Source organism: Artemia franciscana, chromosome 16, assembly GCF_032884065.1.
Source record: "Artemia franciscana chromosome 16, ASM3288406v1, whole genome shotgun sequence".
NCBI lineage: Eukaryota > Metazoa > Arthropoda > Branchiopoda > Anostraca > Artemiidae > Artemia > Artemia franciscana.
Genome location: NC_088878.1, coordinates 19527116 through 19550587, shown reverse-complemented (window position 1 = coordinate 19550587; position 23472 = coordinate 19527116). Strand labels below are relative to the sequence as shown.

Genomic DNA, 23472 nt, shown 5'->3' with positions numbered 1-23472 from the left:
ACAAGATGAAAAATAATTGTACCCCTAAAACGAATGTTTCAGTAACTAGGTCGTTCCATTGCAAACGGTGTGCATTGTTTTGTGGGTTGTTATTTTTATCTTTTATCTTTTGAAAACTCAACGCTAGCCTACTCAAATGGCATGTTTCTGTTCAACCAAAAACTTACGGAGGGGGTGGAGGGCTAGTTCCCTTTTTATTCCCCCTTCCAAAAAGCTCATATATTTCAGCTTTCTCATATATTTTTTTTGAATTTTCAAACAGTTTTCCCTATTTTTGTTGATTATCGTGGAATGTCTTCCCCTATGAAATGTCAGTCTGTAGATACAAATTTCTATTTATCCACCTATAATATCAACCTCGACAGTGGCCAAGTCCTATCTTCACCTATAGTGGCGAATTCCATATTTAAAGCAATTTATCCAAAAATTATTCTTAAATATTTTCATATAATACCGTGTAAATAAGAAAATAAAAGCAGCAGGGTTAGTTGTGTGTTTTTTTGGGGTCGACAGATTTAGTTCCCAGAGTGGATTCAATGTGAACTAGATAGTAAAATTTTATATTTTTGACTCGTGTGCATAATTTTCCTTATAAAATTAATTTTGACTCTCATTCATTGCTTTAGTTCAAATTTTTGTTTCATTTTAAAAATTGGTTCGTCACCTAGAAAGTGACACCTAGAAGATGAAAAATAATTGTACCCCTAAAACGAATGTTTCAGTAACTAGGTCATCCCATTGCAAACGGTGTGCATTGTTTTGTGGGTTGTTATTTTTCACATTTTTTTAAAAATAGACGGATATTACAGGTTTGAAAGCTATAAACATGGAGATGGGTACCCATTTGATGGCCCTGGAAGCACTTTAGCCCATGCTGATGTACCAATCAATGGCGGAGATGTCCATTTTGATGACACAGAAACCTGGACAATAAATAGTTATAAGGGTAAATATTTTACAACCTTCTTTTTAATCTAGTGTATAGGGCTTAATTTCCAAACTATGTTTAATTCCTTTCCCTATATATAATAGTGCCTAAAAATAAGGGACATGTATCTATTCTATTCACGATTTAAAAAAAAGGGGAAATAAAGTTTTCAACGTTTGACCAAGAATATATTTTTTTTTCTAATCAAAAACCAAGATAAGAAAAAAAAGTATGAGTCACAGCTTGAAAATGACTAATGCAGCTTTATAAAACAAAAAATACATGAAACCAGGCTGTGAAATGTTTTCTGGGCCTAGCATGACTAGTTTCCTAAGAAGAATGTACGTTCGTACAAATGTAAGAACCAGTGAATAATAAAACCTCCAAGAAGACTCTTCAGGGTTCAAAACTTACTTTTGGAAAACACAACTTTTGACATGAAGCCATTTTGGTGGATTTGGGCTCGGTGATATCACTTTAATTTCAACGGTAGGCCCAAAGAGTGCGGAAAATCGTAAAAAACCCAAAAGTGACCCTACTGTCGAAAAGAAAAATTAATAACCCCATTTCGCATTTTTTTTCCACCCTAATCTAAGCCATAACTGCAATTTTTATTTATTTTGAAATAAAGGGGAGGGTTCAGGAAGCAGAATTGTCCCCAACAGGCCTATCATTTAAAGTCAACTTTGCCTACTGTAATAGCTCTAATTTACGTCTAAACAATTCCCATTACGCACCAAGGGTGCCATTTAGGGGAATTATGAATGAATAGAATAGGGTTTGCAAACCTTTAGAGCTATAAGATTAGTAGAACAAATGCAAAAACATGGTACACAATTTCTTGGAAATAGTATAGTTTCTTTTTGTATTCTTATCTTTTGTTCTTTCCCCTTGAAAAATGGTTAGTTCGTCTCCTCCCTGAAAAAGAACTGACCCTATTTTACGTGTGTGAAGAGTAATTTACGATTGCTGTATGTCTCAAAGGCAAATTCTTGTTTATAAGTTTTTGAACTTGTGATATGAACCTTACAGGAAGCTTGAACTTACAAATATATTTTACTACAATAATTCAAACTGAATTGATGAAACATGTATGTAACTTTTTAAATATATTTATTTATATCCACCAAATAAAAAATCCCCCAACAGGAAAAATCATGTTTCAATGTCAAATTTTTAACAGTCAATGTTTAACAGTATTCTTTCATAATGTGTACCCTTCTCGTTGTATTGTTATGCCCTGCTTTACCTGCTGTTTTACAATCATAAGTAAACACGGAAATAAGGTATAGGAGTAATCATCCTCCCTTTGAGGACGCTTAAAATTCCCACCCAAGAAGAAATCCTTTGATCCCCCTCTCCCAAGGATTGGATCTCTACGAGTCTGCCTATGAAATCTTTAGAATACTGGTTACTTTCTTCTGATTAGTTTAGTTTCTTTGTTTCTGAAATGTAATCAGCTAATAGGCACATTTCTAGAAGGGTTTTTAAAGTGAAAGAATATTCAAATGTCAAAATAATATTTTTCTGAACTACAGCCTTATGCTATAATTGCGAACTTCTAGTTATTGTTCTTCAGACTTCTGACAAATATCAAAATTTTCTCATTCACAATTTATTTATGTTACGTCTTTTGACGCAGATGAAAATAAAATAAAAATAAAAGCATCCTGATGCTAGTCTTCGCTAACAAAATTCATTGTTTTTGCTCGTTCTTTTTTATTTTTTTATTTGATTGATGTTTGATTTCGTACTTCGCTGACAAGGAATTCGTTCATTCGCTAAGAACTCTTCTCGACTAAGAAACTTCTTTTTGAGGTCTGAATCAGCCTGATTCACGTACATCCAGACAAAGATTAATCCATTGCCCAGCCACAGGGCTTTTACAAGGAATAAGCTTACAAGGAAATTTACAGAGATTTACGGAGATTCGGTGACAGTCCCCGAATCAGTGAAGACTTTTAATTTTATTGTCCCCGAAAATTCGGGGACAGTGGAAGCGCTGAACAGAAGACAGCTGATGGAATAGGAATAAAATTACAAGGAAGAACGCTGAGGGGGGGGGGGGGTCGATCCCATCCCTAAGGTATCCAGATTCTTAGACTGGATCATAAAATTCACCTGCGTTCGAGGTTTGATAACCTTTATCCCCTCCTTCGAGATAAATTTCAGAGTGCATCCCTTTTGAAAATCCTTTTAACGTTTTCTTTTCTACTAAAAGGACTTTTACAAGGAATAAGCTTACAAGGAGATTTACAAAGATTTTTTTTACTAAAACATTTCAGTGTCATGTTCAAGATAAGGCCAAAAACAATGACGAACAGAAAATAAAAGTGTTACACTATATAAAAGTATATCCACTAGAAGATTGAAGATATTACTGACCCTAATCACCCATTTAGTATCATTTATTACGATTTATTATCAGGACATTTCGAACACATGTACAGTGTTCATTAGAGGCTTGTCTTAAATACATTTCAATTAAGCAACGTTTCTCACATCTGTAAAGAGGTGGCTAAATTCGTTCTGTGTTTTTGGTAGAATAAGGCTTTCAATTTATTTATTTATTTTGATTTATTTTAAAGGGCTCATGGGAATCACTGCGGCTAAAATAAGCAAGAAATCCCAGCATGAAGTGAAGAACAAAATAAAAATTAAGTAGGAGAATGCATAATACAGAAATATCCAACTTTTAAAATACTACATTATTGTAATTAAATAAAAGAAATCTTTTTCTACTGAAAGTAACGAGCAAAATTAAAACTCAAAACGAAGACAAATTATTCCTTGTATGATGGAGGTCCACCCCCTCCCCCCTATAACTTGCTCTTCACGAAAAAAGTCTTAGCACTTTTAAAAAAGTTTCCTATTCTAATTAAACTTTCCTTGTGTTGCAGGGGTCATTAGAAAATTGGGACAGTCAAACTTTAGCGTAAAGAGCAAAGTATCGAGGAGAGTAGCCCCTTCATATTCGGAATAATTTCCGTTCCTTCTGAGTTTTAATGTTACTCCTTATTTTCAGTTGATAAAGCTTGTTTCTTAAAATTTAATTTCTGATCCTTTTTCAAATATTGTCAGTAAATCTGGTTCACCCTCTATGAAAAATTCACTACCCTCACGAGAATGTCCTCTGTGAAAAATTTTCACCCACGAAAAATACACCTCCCTTCAAAATTTCTCCGAATAATTCCATCTTCGCTGAAAATTCCTTCCCTCCTCCCGTAAAATTTCTTGCTGACGATTTGGCCTGAAAAATTAACCTTAGCATTTTTAGATTTGAAAAAATTTTAAGCTCAAATCAGTTTTCGATCACTCCGAAAATCCCCCCTTGGATTTTTGCTGTATTTTAGTATTTTTGTATTTTTCTTTGTAAGGTCCTCCAGAAGTTTACTGTTTGAGCAATTTAACATATTGCAAAAAAGAGGTAAAACAAATAAACACAGAAACAAATTACATTATAAAATAGAGACAACTAGTTTTTTGAATGTTTCTTGCATTTTTGATCTTTGTGAATAGCTGAAAACCAGAAATTTGTTTTGCAATCTTTATATCAAACGAATCTGTTTTAAAGGCTGATACCAAATATAAAAATTTTCCGAGGTTTAAAGTTTTCCTTCAAAAGCTGTTGGTGTTATTAAATTTTAATAATGCTATCAAAAATTAGAAACTTCCTCAGTAAGGGATATGATCCTTATTAAAATTCCAACAGCAAACTCAATATGTCAACAGCAATCAACTAAAGTTTCATATTTTCACGAAACTTCTTGTTTTTAGAGATACAGTTTTTTTTCTACTAGGGTTGATCATACCGGATCAGTGATATAAAATATAGGGATATGTGAATGATAAAATAAATTTTGGTTCTAGCGACAGAGATCATGTCACAGAAAAGTGTTATTTTATATCCCAAAATATCAAATTCGGTCTATATTAGGACGAAATACTATTGGGTGAACATTTTAAGAAAAAAAATGGGATTTAGAACCATAGAAAAATATTTATCCAATCTCCCAGTTTTAAAGATCATACCGCCGTCCGGTGCCGTATTTATTGCTATAAAGATAGACAGTACATATAAATGAACACTTATATTAGCCCATCATTTCTAAGCTTCCTTTGACTGAGCTAGTTCGTTTCAGAATCCAGAGGAGGGGGGTCCTGAAAACTGAAACAATGGATTAATTGGCCCAAAATCTCCTTTTTTCTATTAAAGGTATTCCAGATGAATATAAATGGAGAAATTACCCTCTAACTCTTTTCATTCGCAGGAATATGTTTGGGCAATCTTCGTCAACATTAACCAAAGTTCTAAAGTTCTTTTTTTCTTGAAAGTAAATATAAAATTTAAACTTCAAAGGAACAGAAATTAGTTTATCCTAATATTAAGCAAGGGCTTTAGCCCCTCAACCATTAGTCCTTTTACATGAGGCTTAAATTTTTACTACAGCGTTTTCCGAACGAAAGGAGATCTTGTGTTCAAGTGTAAATTAAATATTTGAATAAAGAATGACGGTATGAAGGGGGACCGTCAGTGAAACAGAACTAAGAAAAGAGATGGAATAAGGTAAGCTCAGTGACTTGGCAGTTAAAAAACTTGCTAAGCCTTAGAGATGAACATGAATAAACATAAGCGAGATCTTCCTAAACATAAGCGAGATTTCCCACTATTACCCCTCTTTAAAGTTCTGCTTAGCTTTATAAAACAGATATTGTACCTTGTAAAAGAAACTCAACGAGCACCATCAATATCAAAACATTTTGATAAAATAATAAACAACTTTAGTGTAAAGAGTGAGGGGCTGAGAAGTATCTAGAAAGAATATTGAAAGAAGCTGAAATAAAAAAGAAAAGGTTTGTTTCAATGAAAATTAAAGAGAAATGTTAGAAAAACTAATTCTAAATAAGAAAGAGAGGCTTCTACCATCCCCTCCTGTGTACGCTAAATTTTAATTGTGCTTCACTGAAAGTATTTTAGAATGCATTGTCAGTCCATAGTCACAAATGATTCATTTGCTTTTCAGAACCTTTGAAACGAAAATTTATCGTTTAAATGTAAATGCCACTAAATACTTTTTTGATTCTTGATATATCGTGAAAAAAAACTACGCTCTACTGAAAGATTATTAGAGTGTCTCAAATATGGCATGTTGGAAATTACTCGTTGTTTAATTTCTTGATGCTTTTGAAATGTTGAACTGTAAGTTTTGTCATTACTAAACAGTGCACATTTTAAATCTGCTTATTTTGTAAGAGCGTATATTAAACTTTAACATGAGGAGTAGGGGCTAAAGGGTGTGGTAGGTCCCTTATATCTAGGGAATTATTATGATAGGTTCTAACTTTGCTCTTCATTCAGGCAAACATCTTTTTTGTATAATGTTAATGAAACACAACTTTTTGTGAATAAATGAAAATAATTTTTTTATCTTTTCTTTAAGAATGATCTTTGTTGGAGGTTTACTAATATGAGAGTGGACCACGGATATCCTTAACTGATTTCTACTGGTTTTCCTGGAGTACCTGATAATTTCGAGACTGCTTTTGTATGGAGTGGAAATGGAAAAATATATTTCTTCAAAGGTATACAAGTCAAAAACGTTCTTACTACTAAATGTAATGTTCAGACGATTAATGTAATTACCATCTATAGCTCTGTAATATAAAGACAAAGACTTCAAAACTTTTGTTTGTGGGCGGATTTTGAAATCAGGACTCATTTGAACTTTTCAATATTTGCAGTAACATGGCTTAATTTTCTTTTCTAGTCCACTAAACAACAAAAACAAGACGTAAAATTAAACCTTCTCAGTTTTGAAAGTAAACTAATTATTAAACACTCAATGTTAAACTTACGTAGAACACAAGGCTAACTTTTGGAGAGTTAATGCTAAAGTTTTATATATGTTGTGGAATTGTAAAATGTAATTTTGGTAGCTGTCTTAAATTCCAAATTTGCAATTCTAGTTTTTCTTAAGATCAAATATTTGATTTCGGATCAACATTTTAAAGTTTTTTTTTGTGCACATAAGACTATCTGATAAATTATTTATCAACAAATGAAATGAATCATTTTTATACAATTCTGAAAAAGTTAAGTCCGATCTGCCTCTCTCAATGACTATCTGTCATGGCTTTACTTTATTTCGCCATAGATTTCAAGCTTTTCATCACCTCCACCAAGTTGATTTCAATTCAAAAATCCCAGAAGTCGACTGATTTTGGGTCAAATACCCCCTGCAGGGGATGGAGTCCTTAAATTCTTGTCATTAAGACATCTAGCAGGAGGGATTTGGAAATAAAGGCTAAACTTTGTAGGAACTAGGAGCTAGTGTCCTAACTTTGCATTTTAGGGACAATGCTCCGGCCGAATCTCTTTGGGGGAAACAATAGGATGAGGGTTGGAATTATCGTCATCAGGAAACCTAGATTTTCATATGTCAACCGCGTTTGGTGGAATATAGAAATAAATGTTGTGTTAGTTATACTTTCGAGCATGTACCTAATTCAGCATCTGTGAGGGGAGAACAGGGATTTCTAAATGCTCGTAATCAGAACATATATCAAGCTCTCACTAAAACTTTATGGGAAGTAAGAGCATGGGGTCTATTAGCTCGGCTTTTTGGTTTTTTTGGCACGCTCTGAAGGCTCTAGCTGTCGGTGGAGCTTCCTCTGAGGGAGGATAGGGTTCCTAAATTCATGCAATAAGCAGAATTTATGAGGCATAAAACTACTGTTATAAGCGGTGTCTGTGAGGGAGCAAAAAGGCTAGCATCTAAACCCACCTCGACGGGGATAGAGACACCTAAATTCTTATCATAATGAAATCTAATAGAACGAATTATCACCTCTCAACCAAACTTGATGGGAAGTAAGATTAAGTTTATTAATTGCGCCTTTTAGTTTTTTAAAGCCTGTTGGAATATAGGTACAGTTTTGCAATAGATGGAGCACACTCTACAGAAAGAAATTTGTTTCTATTTTTTAGTTTTTAGAAATTTATTTCAAATTTTCAGAATTCTTTACTCCGAGAGTTTGGTCTTTTACTATTATTTTAGAAAACTAAAAGTTTAATGGTTTAAGGTAGTAGGATTTAGAACATCCTTTCAGGTTGCGGTGGGAATGAGTTCTAAAGAAACTAGTAAACATAATCCTTCAAGTCATAGGCTTTTCTTAACCAGGTAGCCAGTATTGGAGGTTTGATCCCAGCCAAAGGCCACCAATAGAATCTGGCTACCCAAAAAATATTTCAGACTGGGAAAGCTTACCAGTAAATATGCAGTCAGCTTTCCAATATATCAACGGATATACCTACTTCTTTAAAAACGGTGAATACTGGGGGCTTAATGGCAGAAGTTTTAAGGTAAGAGAATTTTAGTTCAGCTTTTATTATAAAATCAAATATTGGTAGTTTCAAAGGAGTTTGTTTTCTTTTAAAGATATGTTTAGAAGTCGTAGTTGCCTCGAAAAAAAAAAAATGTATTTGTCGGTACTGGAATTTGGTGAAATCCCCATTCATTAACTTATGCATTTTTATTGCCCAGTTAATGAATAACGAGTCTGTTTAACATTAATGTTCCCTGTACGAGTTTTAGTGTGATATTTTCCTGCACTTTATGGTTTTAATGTTTCAACTCCGAACGAAATGTTTTATATACTTTGATAGCTGAGATTGACTTTAACCCGTCTGCCACATTACATTTTCAAATTTGCTTCGAGAGTTTTAGATTGAAAAACACATTGAAAATTCTTGAAAAAAGGAAAATTTTCCTCTTTTTGTTTTCGGAGGAAAATTCAATCTAATGTCTTAATTCTAGCTAGGTGAATAGATGTATATAGAACCAATGAATCCAGTAACATAAGTATCTGGTCCTTTAGGTATTATTTGCAGCTCTAGGCTAGAGGCAAAACCAAGTGTTCAACAGGGAAAGATGAAAATTTCATTCTTAACGAATGACGGAATTTCTTTTAGAACTATGTCTCTTGTGTTTGTTCCCCTCTTTACGTCAGTTCCTCATAAAATATTTTATTTCTAGTAATTTAAAGAAAAAAAATGTCATGTTTATTGATTTGAGATTAACTTACAAGTTTTAAAGATTTAGCTATTTGGAAATAAGTTGGTATAATCATGAAAGTGGTAGCATTTGTCCTTGAATAGTATCTTCGTTGTATGAGGACAAGTCTACCAAGACATGTTTGGTGGAAAACGACCATTTGGCCCTCTCTCTAAAACGACCACTTTGAGTCTGAAAAAACAACATGTTTCTAAATTTGTTTGTTATTTTTAAATATTAGTCTTCAAAAGACACTGAATATTGCTTAATATGATAGGTAGATGTACAACTTTCGTTTATGATGATGCTTAATGATGTATAAAATTTGTTATGGTCATTTCGGGTTCCCAACATCAAATTTCATTTATTTATTATTTGTTTCTTATTTAATAAAATTTATTACAGAAAGTGATTACTTACAATAAAATGCCAATATCATCTGTCAAATGAGTTCCAGACTTTCAAAAACGATCGTTTGATTGGTCAAAATGAATTTATGAGGTCAAAAATTTAATTGTTTATTTAAGGGGGATGCCACTTTGTTTGCCATTTTTGGCTTGCTGAATTAAATTTTATTTCTTTTAATATTGATGTAATGACAGCAATGGACCATATAATTTTATTTGAAACTTCGCAAATGATGGCTCACACTTTTCAGTAGCCCCAACTAATCTTTATGCTAGAGGCCTCAATACAAAGAATCATAGGCTAAATCCGAACCAAGATATTGTCAGACTGGCGGAAAAGTGTCATAGGGATGCTAAGTACATATAACAAGACCTGTTTAATTATCAATGAAGGAATTCTAATTATTGGTTAATATTATTAATTTATATATACTCTTTTGAAATTACTAGTGCCAAATTTCGTTTGGTTTTCATGTTTCATTTTGTTTTGAATAAAAAAAAAGATGTTTTGTTTTGAATAAAAAAATAAATTATGGGAGCAATTAAACACCTTAAATAGTGTTTACCAAATATACTTGCTTGAGTCTAATTGCCAACTAACGGCTTGTACTTCAAAAAGAAAAGAAACTCTTACTCTTTCTCATAGTCCAGCAGGATCATTGATGGCACTTCTTTCCTACGTTCTATTTCAAACAGTTCGTGGTAACGAACTGTAGTAAGGAGCGACCCGGCTCAATGGTAACCAAAACTCTAAAATAGGGAATTTTTATATCAATAGCTACATCAAAAGAATTGCATTTTAATGTTGATTTTAAATATATAAGTTTCATCATGTTTAGTTTTACCCATCAAAAGTTACGAGCCAGAGAAAATGTTCCTTCTTTTATAAAATAGGGGGAAACACCCCCTAAATGTCATAGAATCTTAACGAAAATTAAATAAAAAAAACTAGTTTTTTAACTGAAAGTAAGGAGCGACATTAAAACTTAAAACGAACAGAAATTACTCCGTATATGAAATGGGTTGTCCCCTCCGCAATCCCACGCTCTTTACGCTAAAGTTTGACTCTTTGCCACAATTCTACTTTTTAAAACAACTAAAACTTTAGCGTAAAGAGCGTGGGACTGCGGAGGGGACAACCCATTTCATATACGGAGTAATTTCTGTTCGTTTTAAGTTTTAATGTCGCTCCTTACTTTCAGTTAAAAAACTAGTTTTTTTTATTTAATTTCTGAACGTTTTTGAATTAATGCATGTTTGATTTTGGCTCTCCGCACATAAATTATTGAAATGAAATTAGTATATTAATTTTTTTTTGGCTAAATGGCTTTCTCTTAGTTTTGATCAGACGATTTTGAGAAATAAGGGGTGGGGAAGGAGGCCTAGCTGCCCTCCAATTTTTCGGTTACTTAAAAAGGCTACTATAACTTTTAATATTCAATGAACGTTTTTATTAGTAAAAAATGTACGTAACTTAAGAATTAACTTACGTAACAAACTTTTATATTCTTATATTTTTATTATGTGTACGAGGGGGTTTGTACCCTTGTTAATACCTCGCTCTTTACACTAAATCGTAAGTTTTGTTCCAATTCTTTAAGAATGACCCCTGAATCAAATAGGCCGTTGAATAAATAGTTGAAATCACTAAAAATATTTTAGCATAAAGAGCGAGGTATTTATCTCCTCCTAAATACCTCGCTCTTTATGCAAAAGTATTTTTAGAGCCCTTCATATGCGTAATAATCTCTGTTTGTTTTAAATTTCAATGCTATTCCTTACTTTCATTTGAAAAAACGTTTTCATGTTTATTTTTTCATTGTTTTTTTTTATAGTAATGCTAGAAAATCCTGCGCCCTTTTCATTGAATTTTTTTCAACCATGGCATATTTCTCCAAGGAAAGATCCTCCCACATAGCCCCCTCCCTCAACCCTACCCCCAAAACCAAAAAAATCCCCCTGAAAACGTCTGTACACTTCCCAATAACCATTATTATATGTAAACACTGGTTGAAGTTTGTAACTTGCAACCCCTCCCCCAGGGACTGTGGGGGAGTAAGTCATCCCCAAAAACATAGTTATTAAGATTTTCGACTATGCCAAACAAAATGGCTATCTCAAAATTTTGATCCGTTGACTTTGGGAAAAAAATGAGCGTGGGAGGGGGCCTCGATGCCCTCCAATTTTTTTGGTCACTTAAAAAGGGCACTAGAACTTTTCATTTCCGTTAGAATGAGCCCTCTTTCGACATTCTAGGACCACTTGGTCGATACGATGACCCCTGGGAAAAAAAAAACAAAAAAAAAAAACAAAAAAACAAACAAATAAACACGCACCCGTGATTTGTCTTCTGGCAAAAAATGCAAAATTCCACATTTTTGTAGATAGGAGCTTGAAACTTCTACAGTAGGGTTCTCTGATACGCTGAATCTGATGGTGTCATTTTCGTTAAGATCCTACGACTTTTAGGGGGTGTTTCCCCCTATTTTCCTAAATAAGGCAAATTTTCTCAGGCTCGTAACTTTTGATGGCTAAGACTAAACTTGATGAAACTTATATATTTAAAATCAGCATTAAAATGCGATTCTTTTGATGTAGCTATTGATATCAAAATTCAATTTTTTAGAGTTTTGGTTCCTATTGAGCCGGATCGCTCCTTACTACAGTTCGTTACCACGAACTGTTTGATCACACCATCAAATTCAGCGTATCAGAGAACCCTATCGTTGAAGTTTCAAGCTGCTATCTACAAAAAAGTGGAATTTTGTAATTTTTGCCAGAAAGCAGATCACGGATGCGTGTTTATTTTTTTTTTTTTTCAGGGGTGATCTTATCGACCCAGTGGTCCTAAAATGTTTCAAGAGGGCTCAATCTAACAGAAATGAAATGTTATAGTCCTCTTTTTAAGTGAACAAAAAATTGGAGGGCACCTAGGCCCCCTCCCACGCTAATTATCTTTCCAAAGTGAACGGGTCAAAATTCCGAGATTGCCATTTTATTCAGCGTAGTCGAAAAGCCTTATAACTGTGTCTTTGGGGATGACTTACTCCCCCACATTCCCCGTGGGAGAGGCTACAAGTTATAAACTTTGACCAGTGCTTGGATATAGTAATGGTTATTGGGGTGTGTACAGATGTTTTAAGGGGGGTTTTTGATTGGGGGGAGGGTTTGAGAAGAAGGGTATATGTTGGGAGAACTTTCCATCGAGGAATTTGTCATACGGGAAGAAACTTTCCTTGAAGGGAGCTCAGAATTTTCTAGTATTATTAAAAAAAACACAATGAAAAAATAAATATGAAAAAGTTCTTTTCAACTGGAAGTAAGGAGTAGCATTAAAACTTAAAACGAATAGAAATTAGTATGCATATGAGGGACTCACCTCCTCCTATTACCTTGCTCTTTAAGCTGAAGTATTTTTATTAATTTCAACTATTTATTCTACGACTTTCGTGATTCAGGGGTCATTCTTAATGAATTGGGACAAAATTTAAGCTTCAAGTTTAAAAAGCGAGGTAGTGACGTGGGGGTGAACCCCTATATATGAAATAAAATCATGAGAATGCAAAAGTTGGTTACGTAAGCTAATTTATAAGTTACGTTTATCTTTTGCTAATCAAAACATTCGTAAAAAATTAAAAGTTCTAGTTACCTTTTTAAGCAACCAAAAATCGGAGGGCAACTAGGTTTCCCCCTACGCTCCTTATTTTCTCAAAATGATTCGATCCAAATTAAGAGAAAGCTATTTAGCCAAAAAATATCCTTTTTAATTATTCCTCTGCGGAGAGCCAAAACCAAACACGCATTGATTCAAAGACATTCAGAAATTAAATAAAAAAAACAAGTTTTTTTTTAACTGAAATTAAGGAGCGACATTAAAACTTAAAACGAACAGAAATCGCTTCGTATATGAAAGGGGCTGCTTCCTCATCAACGCCTCGCTCTTTACGCTGCAGTTTTTTTTTACTGTTTTAAAAAGAAGAGTTGAGAGAAAGAGTCAAACTTTAGAGTAAAGAGCGGGGCTTTGATGAGGAAGCAGCCCCTTTCATATACAAAGTAATTTCTATTCATCTTAAGTTTTAATGTCGCTCCTTACTTTCAGTTAAAAAAAAACTATTTTCTTATTTAATTTCTGTATCAAAAATAGACAGCGATTCAAGCACTAAATAAAGTGCAGGTACCTTTCACCATTATTTAACGTGTATGGGTTTATGTTACAAATGAATATACTATTATTATATTCAATTTGGCAGTCTCTTTGATGATCTTTTTTGGAAAATGGAACTCATTCAGCATCATAATTAACGGTAAAGGACCTTATGACAGAATGTACCACGGCAACAGTGCTATTTTTCACAGTATATCTGAAAATTATATAAAGTACGTGGCCAAATAAATGTTATTTTATATCTTTAAGTCAGCAGTAGTTATGTATGCATTTTTTTTTCTGTTAAACTGCTTGATAGATTTCTTGGCGAAGATTGGCATACTAACATTTTCCGACGTAAAAAACGATCTAGATAGGTCACGACTTTGGGAAAATTTGTTTTAGAACTGTCAAAAGGAAGTTTGACAGTTGTATTAGGGTTACTAAATATCAATCATATCACTACTATAAATAAATCTTCTGATTTTATTCAATTTTTTCAGTATTTTTGTGATGATTTGATTAATTAGCCGCCTTAAAGGTACACTGAACCTTACGGGTTGAACTTTGAAAATAATCTGATCAAGATATTCAACTACTAATATTGAAATTTCGGACTAGATTTGTGTAAAGTAAGTTTGTTTTTCCTTTGCAAAGTGCTGGAAACCAGTTCATGAAAATGACTTGGCAAAAAAAAAAAGAATTTTAATGCAGCTAAATCTAGAAAAACTACACAGAAAGATTTTCTTTTGTGATTCAGGGTTTGAGGGGATTGCAGTTCAACGGAGATGATATCAAACGGTAAGGGGATGATATTCAACGGTATGTCGTAGGCTATTCCTCCCATAAAATTCCCCCCCTCCTCCCCGTGGAAAATTACCAATGGGAAATTCACTCCAGAAAATTCTCCCCAAGCTCAAATTTGAGAAGCTAAAGGGAAATTTAGACAAATAAAAAGAATTGAGAAAAGAAAGTACTCTAGAATGTTCAACCTATATTCCAAAATATATCTAGAGTATGTGGTATAGAATCAAACAGTTAGTGACAACGAGCTGCAAGGAAGCAGTGAGTCGCGCCAATAGCAACCAAAGCTAAAAAAAATAATTTTTAAAACAATAAATACATTAAAAGAAATGTATTTTCTTTCCTAGTTCTAAATATATAAAGTTCATTGAGCTTAATGTTATACTTCAAACGCAACAAGCCTGGAAAAATCTGCCTGATTTTCGAAAAACGGGGGAAACAGCCTCATAAAGGTAAGGATTTTAATGAAAATCACACCATTAGATTCAGTATAATAGACAAATTTACAGTGAAGGTTTCCAGTTCGTATCTAATAAAATGTGGCATTTTGCATTTTTCTTTCCCAGAAGAAAGATCATGGAAATGAGTTTATTATTATCATTAATATTATTATTATTTTTATCATTATCTTTTTTGTTTTGTTTCGAATAGATGATTGTGTTGAGTTGATTGTCTTAGAAGACTAGGATGAGGATCATTCAAACGGAAATTAAAAGTTCTAGAGCCCTTTTAAAGACACCAAAAGATTTTGCTACATGAAATTGGCGTCTTTGCCGTTTAGCGGCACCACAATGTGGTTTTGTCCCATGAACGACCACGTCATTAGCGCTTAAAAATTCTGAGACGGCCATGATAACCAATACTTTTGGTGCACTGGGTTTGATAACTTTTTCAGCTTAAAGGTACTTCACATGGGCAAAACTTCTAATAAATTGCTTAGTGGACCCACTCTCCATCGCAGGGGGTGAACTGTTATCATATGCTGTAGTTGGTGGTAGGGGTGTCATATATAGGGAAGGTGAGACGCCCTTCCCCTGATGTTTTTAGCCAGTCAGAGATAAAAAAATTGAGTTGGTACAATGGAGGTGCGAAATGACACTATTGTTCTAGCTTAATTTCTTTATTAAGGCGAATGGGCTGATGGAAATATATCACGTAAAATCAATGACAGAAGGTCACTCTCAGTCTGTAAAGAATACAAATTGTTATAACTTTGGAATTAGTATCAACAAAATCAGCCGGTTAAAACTAAAAGCCAGTCAGCAAATCCATTATCCCCCCCCCCTGGAAAAAAATTGCTAGTGACGCCTCTGATCGGTACCAGACCAAGTCCACGGTATTTAATTGCTCGAACTTCTTAGTCCCAACCTATGATCTTCATTTAGAATCTTCATAGGACAACTCTTCTACAGTCGCCAACAATTTCGTATTTTCAAATTATTTTCTTTGACCTTTATAATAACTCAACCTCCAAAAACACGAAAAAAAGAAACGAAAATAGAGTAAAATGTAAAGATAAATTCTGTATAATACTACTCCATACATTCTGCCTATATTTTGCAACTTAGGTAGAATGTTCAAGGATTAATTTTTTTCTTCATTATTTTATTTGTTATTTTTCCTCTTTGGCTGTTCAATTTCACACGAGAGGAACAATTTTCCACTGTTGGAAGTTTCGAGCGGAGATTTCTCACAAGAGAAATTTCCGGAGGGGATGTGCCTAGCAGAAGCAGTAGCGTGTGATGGCTACCCCATTACCGACTTTTCAAATAGTTCGTGGTAACGAACTGTAGTAAGGAGCAACCCGACTCAATAGTAACCAAAACTCTAAGAAATGGAATTTTGATACCAATAGCTACATTAAAAGAATCGAATTTTCATGTTGATTTTAAATATATAAGTTTGATCAAGTTTAACGTTGTTGATCAAAAGTTACAAGCCTGAGAAAATTTGCCTTATTTTAGAAATATGAGGAAATACACCCTAAAAATGATAGAATCTTAACGAAAATCACACCGTCAGATTCAGCGTATTAGAGAACCCTATTGTAGAAGTTTCAAGCTCCTATCTACAGAATCAACTCAGTACTTGAGTGATCGTATCAACCCAGTAATCCTAAAATATTGCGAGAGGGCTCATTCTAGTGGAAACTAAAAATTCTAGTGCCCTTTTTAAGTGACTAAAAACTGGAGGGCACCTAGGCCCCCTCCCACGCTAATTATTTTCCCAAAATCAGTGGATCAAAATTCTGAGATAGCCATTTTATTCAGCGTAGTCAAAAAAATCTTATAACTATGTCTTTGGGAACGACTTACTCCACCACAGTCCCTGTGGGAGGGGCTACAAGTTACAAACTTTGACCAGTGCTTACACATAGTAATTGTTATTGGGAAGTGTACAGACGTTTTCAGGGGGATTTTTTGGTTGGTGGAGGGGTTGAGAAGAGGGGGATATGTTGGGGGAGTTTTCCATCGAGGAATTTGTCATGGAGGAAGAAAATTTCCATGAAGGGAGCGCAGGATTTTCTAGCATTATTTAAAAAAAAAAACAATGAAAAATAAATATGAAAAAGTTTTTCAACTAGAAGTAAGGAGCAGCATTAAAACTTAAATAGAACAGATATTATTACGCATATGAGGGGCTCACCTCTTCCTAATACCTCGCTCTTTACGCTAAAGTATTTTTAGTAGTTTCAACTATTTATTCTACGGCTTTTGGGATTCAGGGGCCATTCTTAATGAATTGGGACACAATTTAAGCTTGAGCGGAAAGAGCGAGGTACTGACGAGGGGGTGAACCCCTCATGTATGTAATAAAAACATGAAATACAAAAGTTCGTTACGTAAGCTAATTTATAAGTTATGTATATCTTTTGCTAATAAATACATTCGTAAAAAATTAAAAGTTCTAGCTGCCTTTTTAGGTAACCAAAAAATCGGAGGGCAACAAGGCATCCTCTCCCGCTCCCTTTTTTCTCAAAATCCTTCGATCAAAACTATGAGAAATCCATTTAACCAAAAAAATAAATATACAAATTTCGTTTTAATTATTCCTCTGCGGAGAGCCAAAGCCAAAACATCCATTGATTCAAAAGCGTTCAGAAATTAAATAAAAAAACATGTTTTTTAACTGAAAGCAAGGAGCGACATTAAAAACTTAAAACGGACAGAAATTACTTCGTATATATGAAATATATGAAAGCTTCCTCATCAACGTTGACTGCTGGTATAAAAAAAGAAAACTGGTCCAGCTTATTATTGATAGTTGAAGTTAGCTTGAAGTGACAAGATGCCCAATAGAAGAAGTTTTGATGTGGATACCAATATACCATTGGAAGAGGTTCATAATCTAAGTATTTTTCGTCGTATGCCTACTGGATGGGAATTGTTGTTCATACAATTTTGGTTTATGAAAACACATTTACAACCCCTTTAGTTACCGAATTGTAAGCGACAGTATATTATAAATATCATCTATTGTTCGAGAACTTCCCTCCCTACTAGTCATTCTTGAACTTTTTAATTTATAATCCATGGATTAATTTTGAACCTAGACCCTTCAGGGGAAGGTAAATAGTAATATCAAAACTAAAAACAACAGTTACCAAATTTTATGTGTTTGTAGAGTGGTATCAACTGCCACGAATCATCAGAAGAAACGCTATTGGAAATTTTGTTTTAAGTTTAACCGAATAATCCTTGTGTAAACAGATATTTGTATTGGAAAATACCTGAAAAATGTTCTTAGGTGTGATAGTGTATGCCAAAGGGCTGCCATGTGCTAGCCATAGATTACTACTCTGGCAGCTGCACACACAATCTTGGAATAGGCAGAGTATGGACCAAAATTGGTGGAATCGGAATCCGGGAGCAGAAGTGGGGACTCCGGAACTGACACAACAGTGCCGGATTTTGAACTGGGATCGGAGTAGGCATAGTAAGTAAGTAAGATATTTATTACCCGTATTTTTCACATGGAACAAAACGGAGTACAAAAAAAAAGAAAAGAAAAAAAGAGAAGAAAAACGGAGAGAATTTTAAAACACAAAATGGAAAAATACATAATCAAGAACTGTATAAATGTTTAAGCCAGGGGTGGTTCCATTTTGCCTGGAAATTAGAAATCAACTGGTTTACCGCGATAGTGGTAACTGGGATCAGTTAAACCGGGCTGGAAGCTAGAAGAATCGGAGCTGGAGCCCTTATAACTGGGGGTTGAAAGCGGGAGGGAGAGAAATTAGATATCACTGAAATAAAAAATATCCAAAATGACAAAACATCCAAAATGACATGATGTATCACAGAAGGCTGGTTTGCAAAAACACGAACCGATAGATTTTTTTTTAAGAAGCACAATTTTTAACAAGGAAATATCCGGAATGTTTTAGGAATGATAGGTGGTTCCAGAGGGCAAGCAGTAGTGTTGCACACGGCGGCTTGAATCGACATGGTGTATCACTGAGGGTTAAATTGCAAAAATATGAAATCGTGGATTTAAAGCATTATTTTCAACAAGAAAATAGTCGAAAAATGCCTTAGGAATGATGGAGGTTGCAAAAAGGTGCCAGTAGGTGTCGTGTGGCATCCACAGTTTGCCACAGTAGTATGAATTACTATTAAGGGGATTCAGTTGGACATGGATTTCTAAAACACAAATAAATGGATTTATTCTCATCATGAAAATATTAGAAAATGCCTTTGGAATGATGAAGGGAGCCAGAGGATACCATGTGTCATCTATAATTTGCCAAGGTGACGTGAATTGCCTTGGAATATCACGTTCTGAAGTTTAAAGTTAAGGTGGGAAGTGTTAAAGAATTTTTTTGGTTAATTAGGAATGAAATCTAATGCCCAGTCAAAAAACGGAGCATTTTCATTATTGCTCTCAAAAATATCTCTCAATGTTGCAATGTCGCATAACCTCTAACCAAATTATGCAAAATATGAAAAAAAATATTATTTGAATGTGCGCTTGTCCACCAGGAATAAATAGTGTTGGCTCAAAAAACGAGGCATTTGAATGACCTTATAAATATCTCTCAACATAACTTAAATTTTTCTTCTAATAGCAATTTTCTCTTTGAAATTTGTTGCTAGGGTTCACTCCTTTCCTTAGTTCGTGCTATTCTTGCTTACGTTTCATCCTTTATAAGATTTTTCACGTTTTGTTTTTCCGTTTGTTGAGTTTTAATTTCTTTGTTTTGCGATTTCATAATTTCATGATATATGTGTGTCTTTTGGATTTCTTCTTTAAGGATGAATCTTCAATAAATAATGATTTACGAAATGAAGTATCTCAAGCCAATGCTATGTAACATCTCACTAATAAAATACCTAACTTGAACTGTCTAGGTCAGGTTAGAAAATTAATAACGCTTTAAAAAGCAGAAAAAAAGTGCCATAAAAGAAAATTAAAACAATTCACACGAGGATACGACGTTCTTAACACAAATAAGCGTTCCGTATTACGTAACGGCTAAAGAAATATTGAAGAAAAGGTTTTGAAATAAACTTTCTGAAAAACGTCTTGAAATGCCTTGAAACGTCTTGGAAAACGCCTTGAAGAAAAATATCTTTAAAACGTCTTGAAGAAAACACTCCCAATTACATAACCCGTGCGTTTGCATCTGGATTAGGCATTCCTTGAAGGTTTTTCCCAACACTCTCAGGTCATTAAACAATCAAAGAAACTATTACGTAACGCTTATGTTTGCATCTTGACAAGTTGCCACCTGAAGGTTTTTCCTGGCCCATGTGATTTTTTAAACAATCAAAGAAAATAACCTCTCCATTATGCAACAAACACCTGCACCTTTTAAATAGTATTCCATATTACGTAACATGGACCTGTGTATTAAGGAAAAATAATAACAACAGCGTCTTGAGGGAGTCGCCGTTAAACTTTCCCGTTATCATAGTTTATTAAGGGAGAAAAATACCGGCCAAAGGTCTATCCGAATACATAAATCTACCTGTTTGCGTATTTGCATTGTCCCAGTTAATCCCCTAGTCCATTTTTCAAACGTATAATTAAAAATAATAGAGTGGTCGTCATTAATAAGCCCAAAGAGAAACGCAGTTTTGAATTTGATTTTCAACAAAAATCTCCAAGTTGTTTATCTGTTCATAGTATCCAGATGATTTCCCACCCCACAGCCCAAAGAGAACCTTTTGAAATTCGGCTCTCAATGATTTTTTTTGTCGTTTATGTATTTACAGTCTCTGACCAATACAACCCCCCCCCCCCCCCAGATTACTCCCTCCCTAGACGGTTATTCCTCAGAAGGTTCTTCCCCCATATGAAATTTTCCTTGTTTGATCAAACTACTATTTCGATCAAAATTCCATCTCTTTTACTTTTTATTCTTTTGTCAAAGTGCACAGCATTCTTACGCACAAATCTTCTTTTACTGATTCATTTGAATATGTCATCTTTTCTTGATGGTAGAATCATAAACTCTTGATCGATCATAACTAAGCCCTCTGGATAAATCTCTAATTGAATCTCTGTCCTTTGACCAATTCATCGACAAGAGAGAAAGATTGAAAATCGGTAGATAATTTTAAGGTACCGTAAACCCTCAAAAGATCTTAATCTGAAGGTAGTTAGCAAAGCTGAATAATAACATTTTTAGGATGGAATAATCTACCAAAATATCATTGGAACTGTTATAAAATTGGTGCAAAACTTGATATCAATTTGTAGTCACATAAAACTTATTTATGAGGTAAATAATTGTTAGTTATTGTCAAAAATAATTTTTTTTTACATGATTAATTTGTCCAAACTGTATACCACTATGTTCACTATAGATCTTATAAATATTGCACCTGTCTCATAGTACATAATGTATGGGTGCCACCTATTCAAAAAACGGATAAAACATCTCATATATAGAAAAAGTGGATTTTACAAGGAATACTTCATTCAGGTATAGGATATTTCATCGTTTCTGACCTCAGCCTTTCTTTTAAATTTGTAGGGCTTAGGATCCTCAAAAAATGCACTTTTCTTCTTTCAGGTATGCTATAATTTTGGTATTTTCATAGATACTTGTAGCTGATGCTCATAAAGGATCACCCATCAGCATTTCTACGATAACTAAGAGTCACAAAATTAACCCTGGCGCTTTAGATCAAAGAGGAGTTTTAGCTGTCAACGCCCGACTCGATAATCCATATTGCCAGTTTGAGAAACGAAGTGCAACAGGTCCTACCTTTTTAAGTTGTTTGATGGACTTCCCCTCAAATTTTCAGCCAGAAAATATTTATAATCTCGGAATTTTTAACGCAACCCTTGGAATAATTACACATGATAAATATATAGACAGTCCTTTACTGAGTAACTTGAGCATTAGCGGATGCGGCATTACTGACATTCAAGAAACGTTGTTCATGACAACACCTAATCTAGAATTGTCAGACTTAAGTGGGAACAGACTGGTTGTCATTCGGGTTAGCACCTTTTACGGGATTGAAAAATTAAAATTTTTGAATTTGGCTCACAATGAAATAGCTTTAATTGAACCTGGAAGTTTTTGGTCACTTACGACTCTTCAAGTCCCAGATCTGTCACAAAATCACCTGACTGAATTCCCAGCGCATCTGCCATCATCCCTCACAGAGTTAAAAATGCCTTCAAATAACATTCAACAAATTACTACACCAGTGTCACTTCCGACAGCTACCAGTCTTGACCTTTGTTCTAACAAACTAGGGAAAATTGGTATTCTAAGAGGCCCAAACCTTCGTTCTCTGTGTCTTGGTGTAGAAAACCTCAAATGGGATAACATAGAATTAAAATCGTCAAGTCTGGATAAATTGGAAAGTATTTCGTTTCTCAAGGAAAATCAAGGAGATTTCCCAGCTAATGTCCTGAATTATATTCAAGAAAAATTAATTCACAAGCTCACCATCACAAATGCTTTTATTGCTCGATTAATCCTACCACCTACTTTGACCTCATTGTCTCTCCTCAATGTCAAAGGTGTAAATGATATCGAATCTCTGAAAAGTTGCGCTCCAAATCTGCAGCGTCTCTACTTAACAGGAAGTAGTGCCCTTGTAGAGCTTCTTGCAACAAATATTCAAATTGTTCAAAAAATGAACAATTTAAAACAACTAATTATACGCGAAAGCAACCTAAATAGTATCGACTGGATTGACCAGCAAGTCCATACCGAAATTTTCCCAATGCTTACTGAATGTGACATTTCTGATAGCATGATTAATTGTTCCAATGGTTCAAACCTAAATACTCTCTGCAGTTCCATAGCTGAAGATGAAACCATAGGAATACGATTCATTGGTATGAATGCAATTAAATGTGCACCGAGTGGGGAAGCTTGGAGCCAGCAACTTTGCAGCACAACCAGCGAGCTTGCACATAATCCGGTGAAACCCCAGCTGATGAATCCACCGTCTTTGCCTCCCAAAAAGGAATCGGTGAACCAGCCCTACAGTGTCACTCATCTTGAACATAGACTCAAACAGTTATTCAGCATAATTGGGTTGCTACTATAGTAGCTATAGCTATTATTGTAGTTCTTATTTGGGTCCTTGCCATTATTCTTGCAGTATGCTATTGTCGCTTGCGAAAAAAGGATAGTTTTCTTCCTGGAGAAAATGCTGGTTGTTGTCCTGCAGAAACTAAAATGATGCTTAAAAAGCATTAGCGTCAGTAGCAACGATAACTAAAAACATTTATAAATATGTTTTCCTAAGAAAACGTTGGATAGCACTATTTTTTTTTATTTAGGGTCGCGATTGAAGTCCCACAAGTCTCATTTTTGGAATACTAATGGATCTTAATTTTGGACTAGTGCGCCTGTGCACTCTTAATTCGCATGCGCATTTATGACGGCTATGAGAAACTGAGTTAGAAGTTTGTTAGTGACAGTGACCTGTTAACAGTAATATTAGTAAAAGCTATGCAATCACTTTCATTCACTCAAAGACCATTTCACCATTTTCCTGGTTCGAATTTGACACATCTACTACAATTTATAAAATCCGCCATGCATATGCATACACAATGACAGGGCGCATTGGTTCAAAATAGGATTCCTTGTTTGTTCCAGTTCAAAAATGACAGTGATATCGGTGGATCCCGTTCAATACTCTATTAATTGAACAG

At 34.3% G+C, this 23472-nt stretch overlaps 2 protein-coding genes across 7 annotated transcripts in view; both read left to right on the top strand.

Moving 5' to 3' along the window:
- The window catches only part of LOC136036858 (matrix metalloproteinase-24-like), a 79028-nt gene extending 70779 nt beyond the window's left edge, over nt 1-8249 (top strand). The window contains exons 5-6 of the mRNA XM_065719192.1: nt 6370-6511; nt 8110-8249. Of these exons, the coding sequence (XP_065575264.1) occupies nt 6370-6400 (31 nt within the window). The 3' untranslated portion in view covers nt 6401-6511; nt 8110-8249. The remainder of the gene's footprint in view (nt 1-6369; nt 6512-8109) is intronic.
- The window catches only part of LOC136037180 (serine/threonine-protein phosphatase 2A regulatory subunit B'' subunit alpha-like), a 317624-nt gene that overhangs the window by 170890 nt on the left and 123262 nt on the right, over nt 1-23472 (top strand). The window lies entirely within an intron of this gene.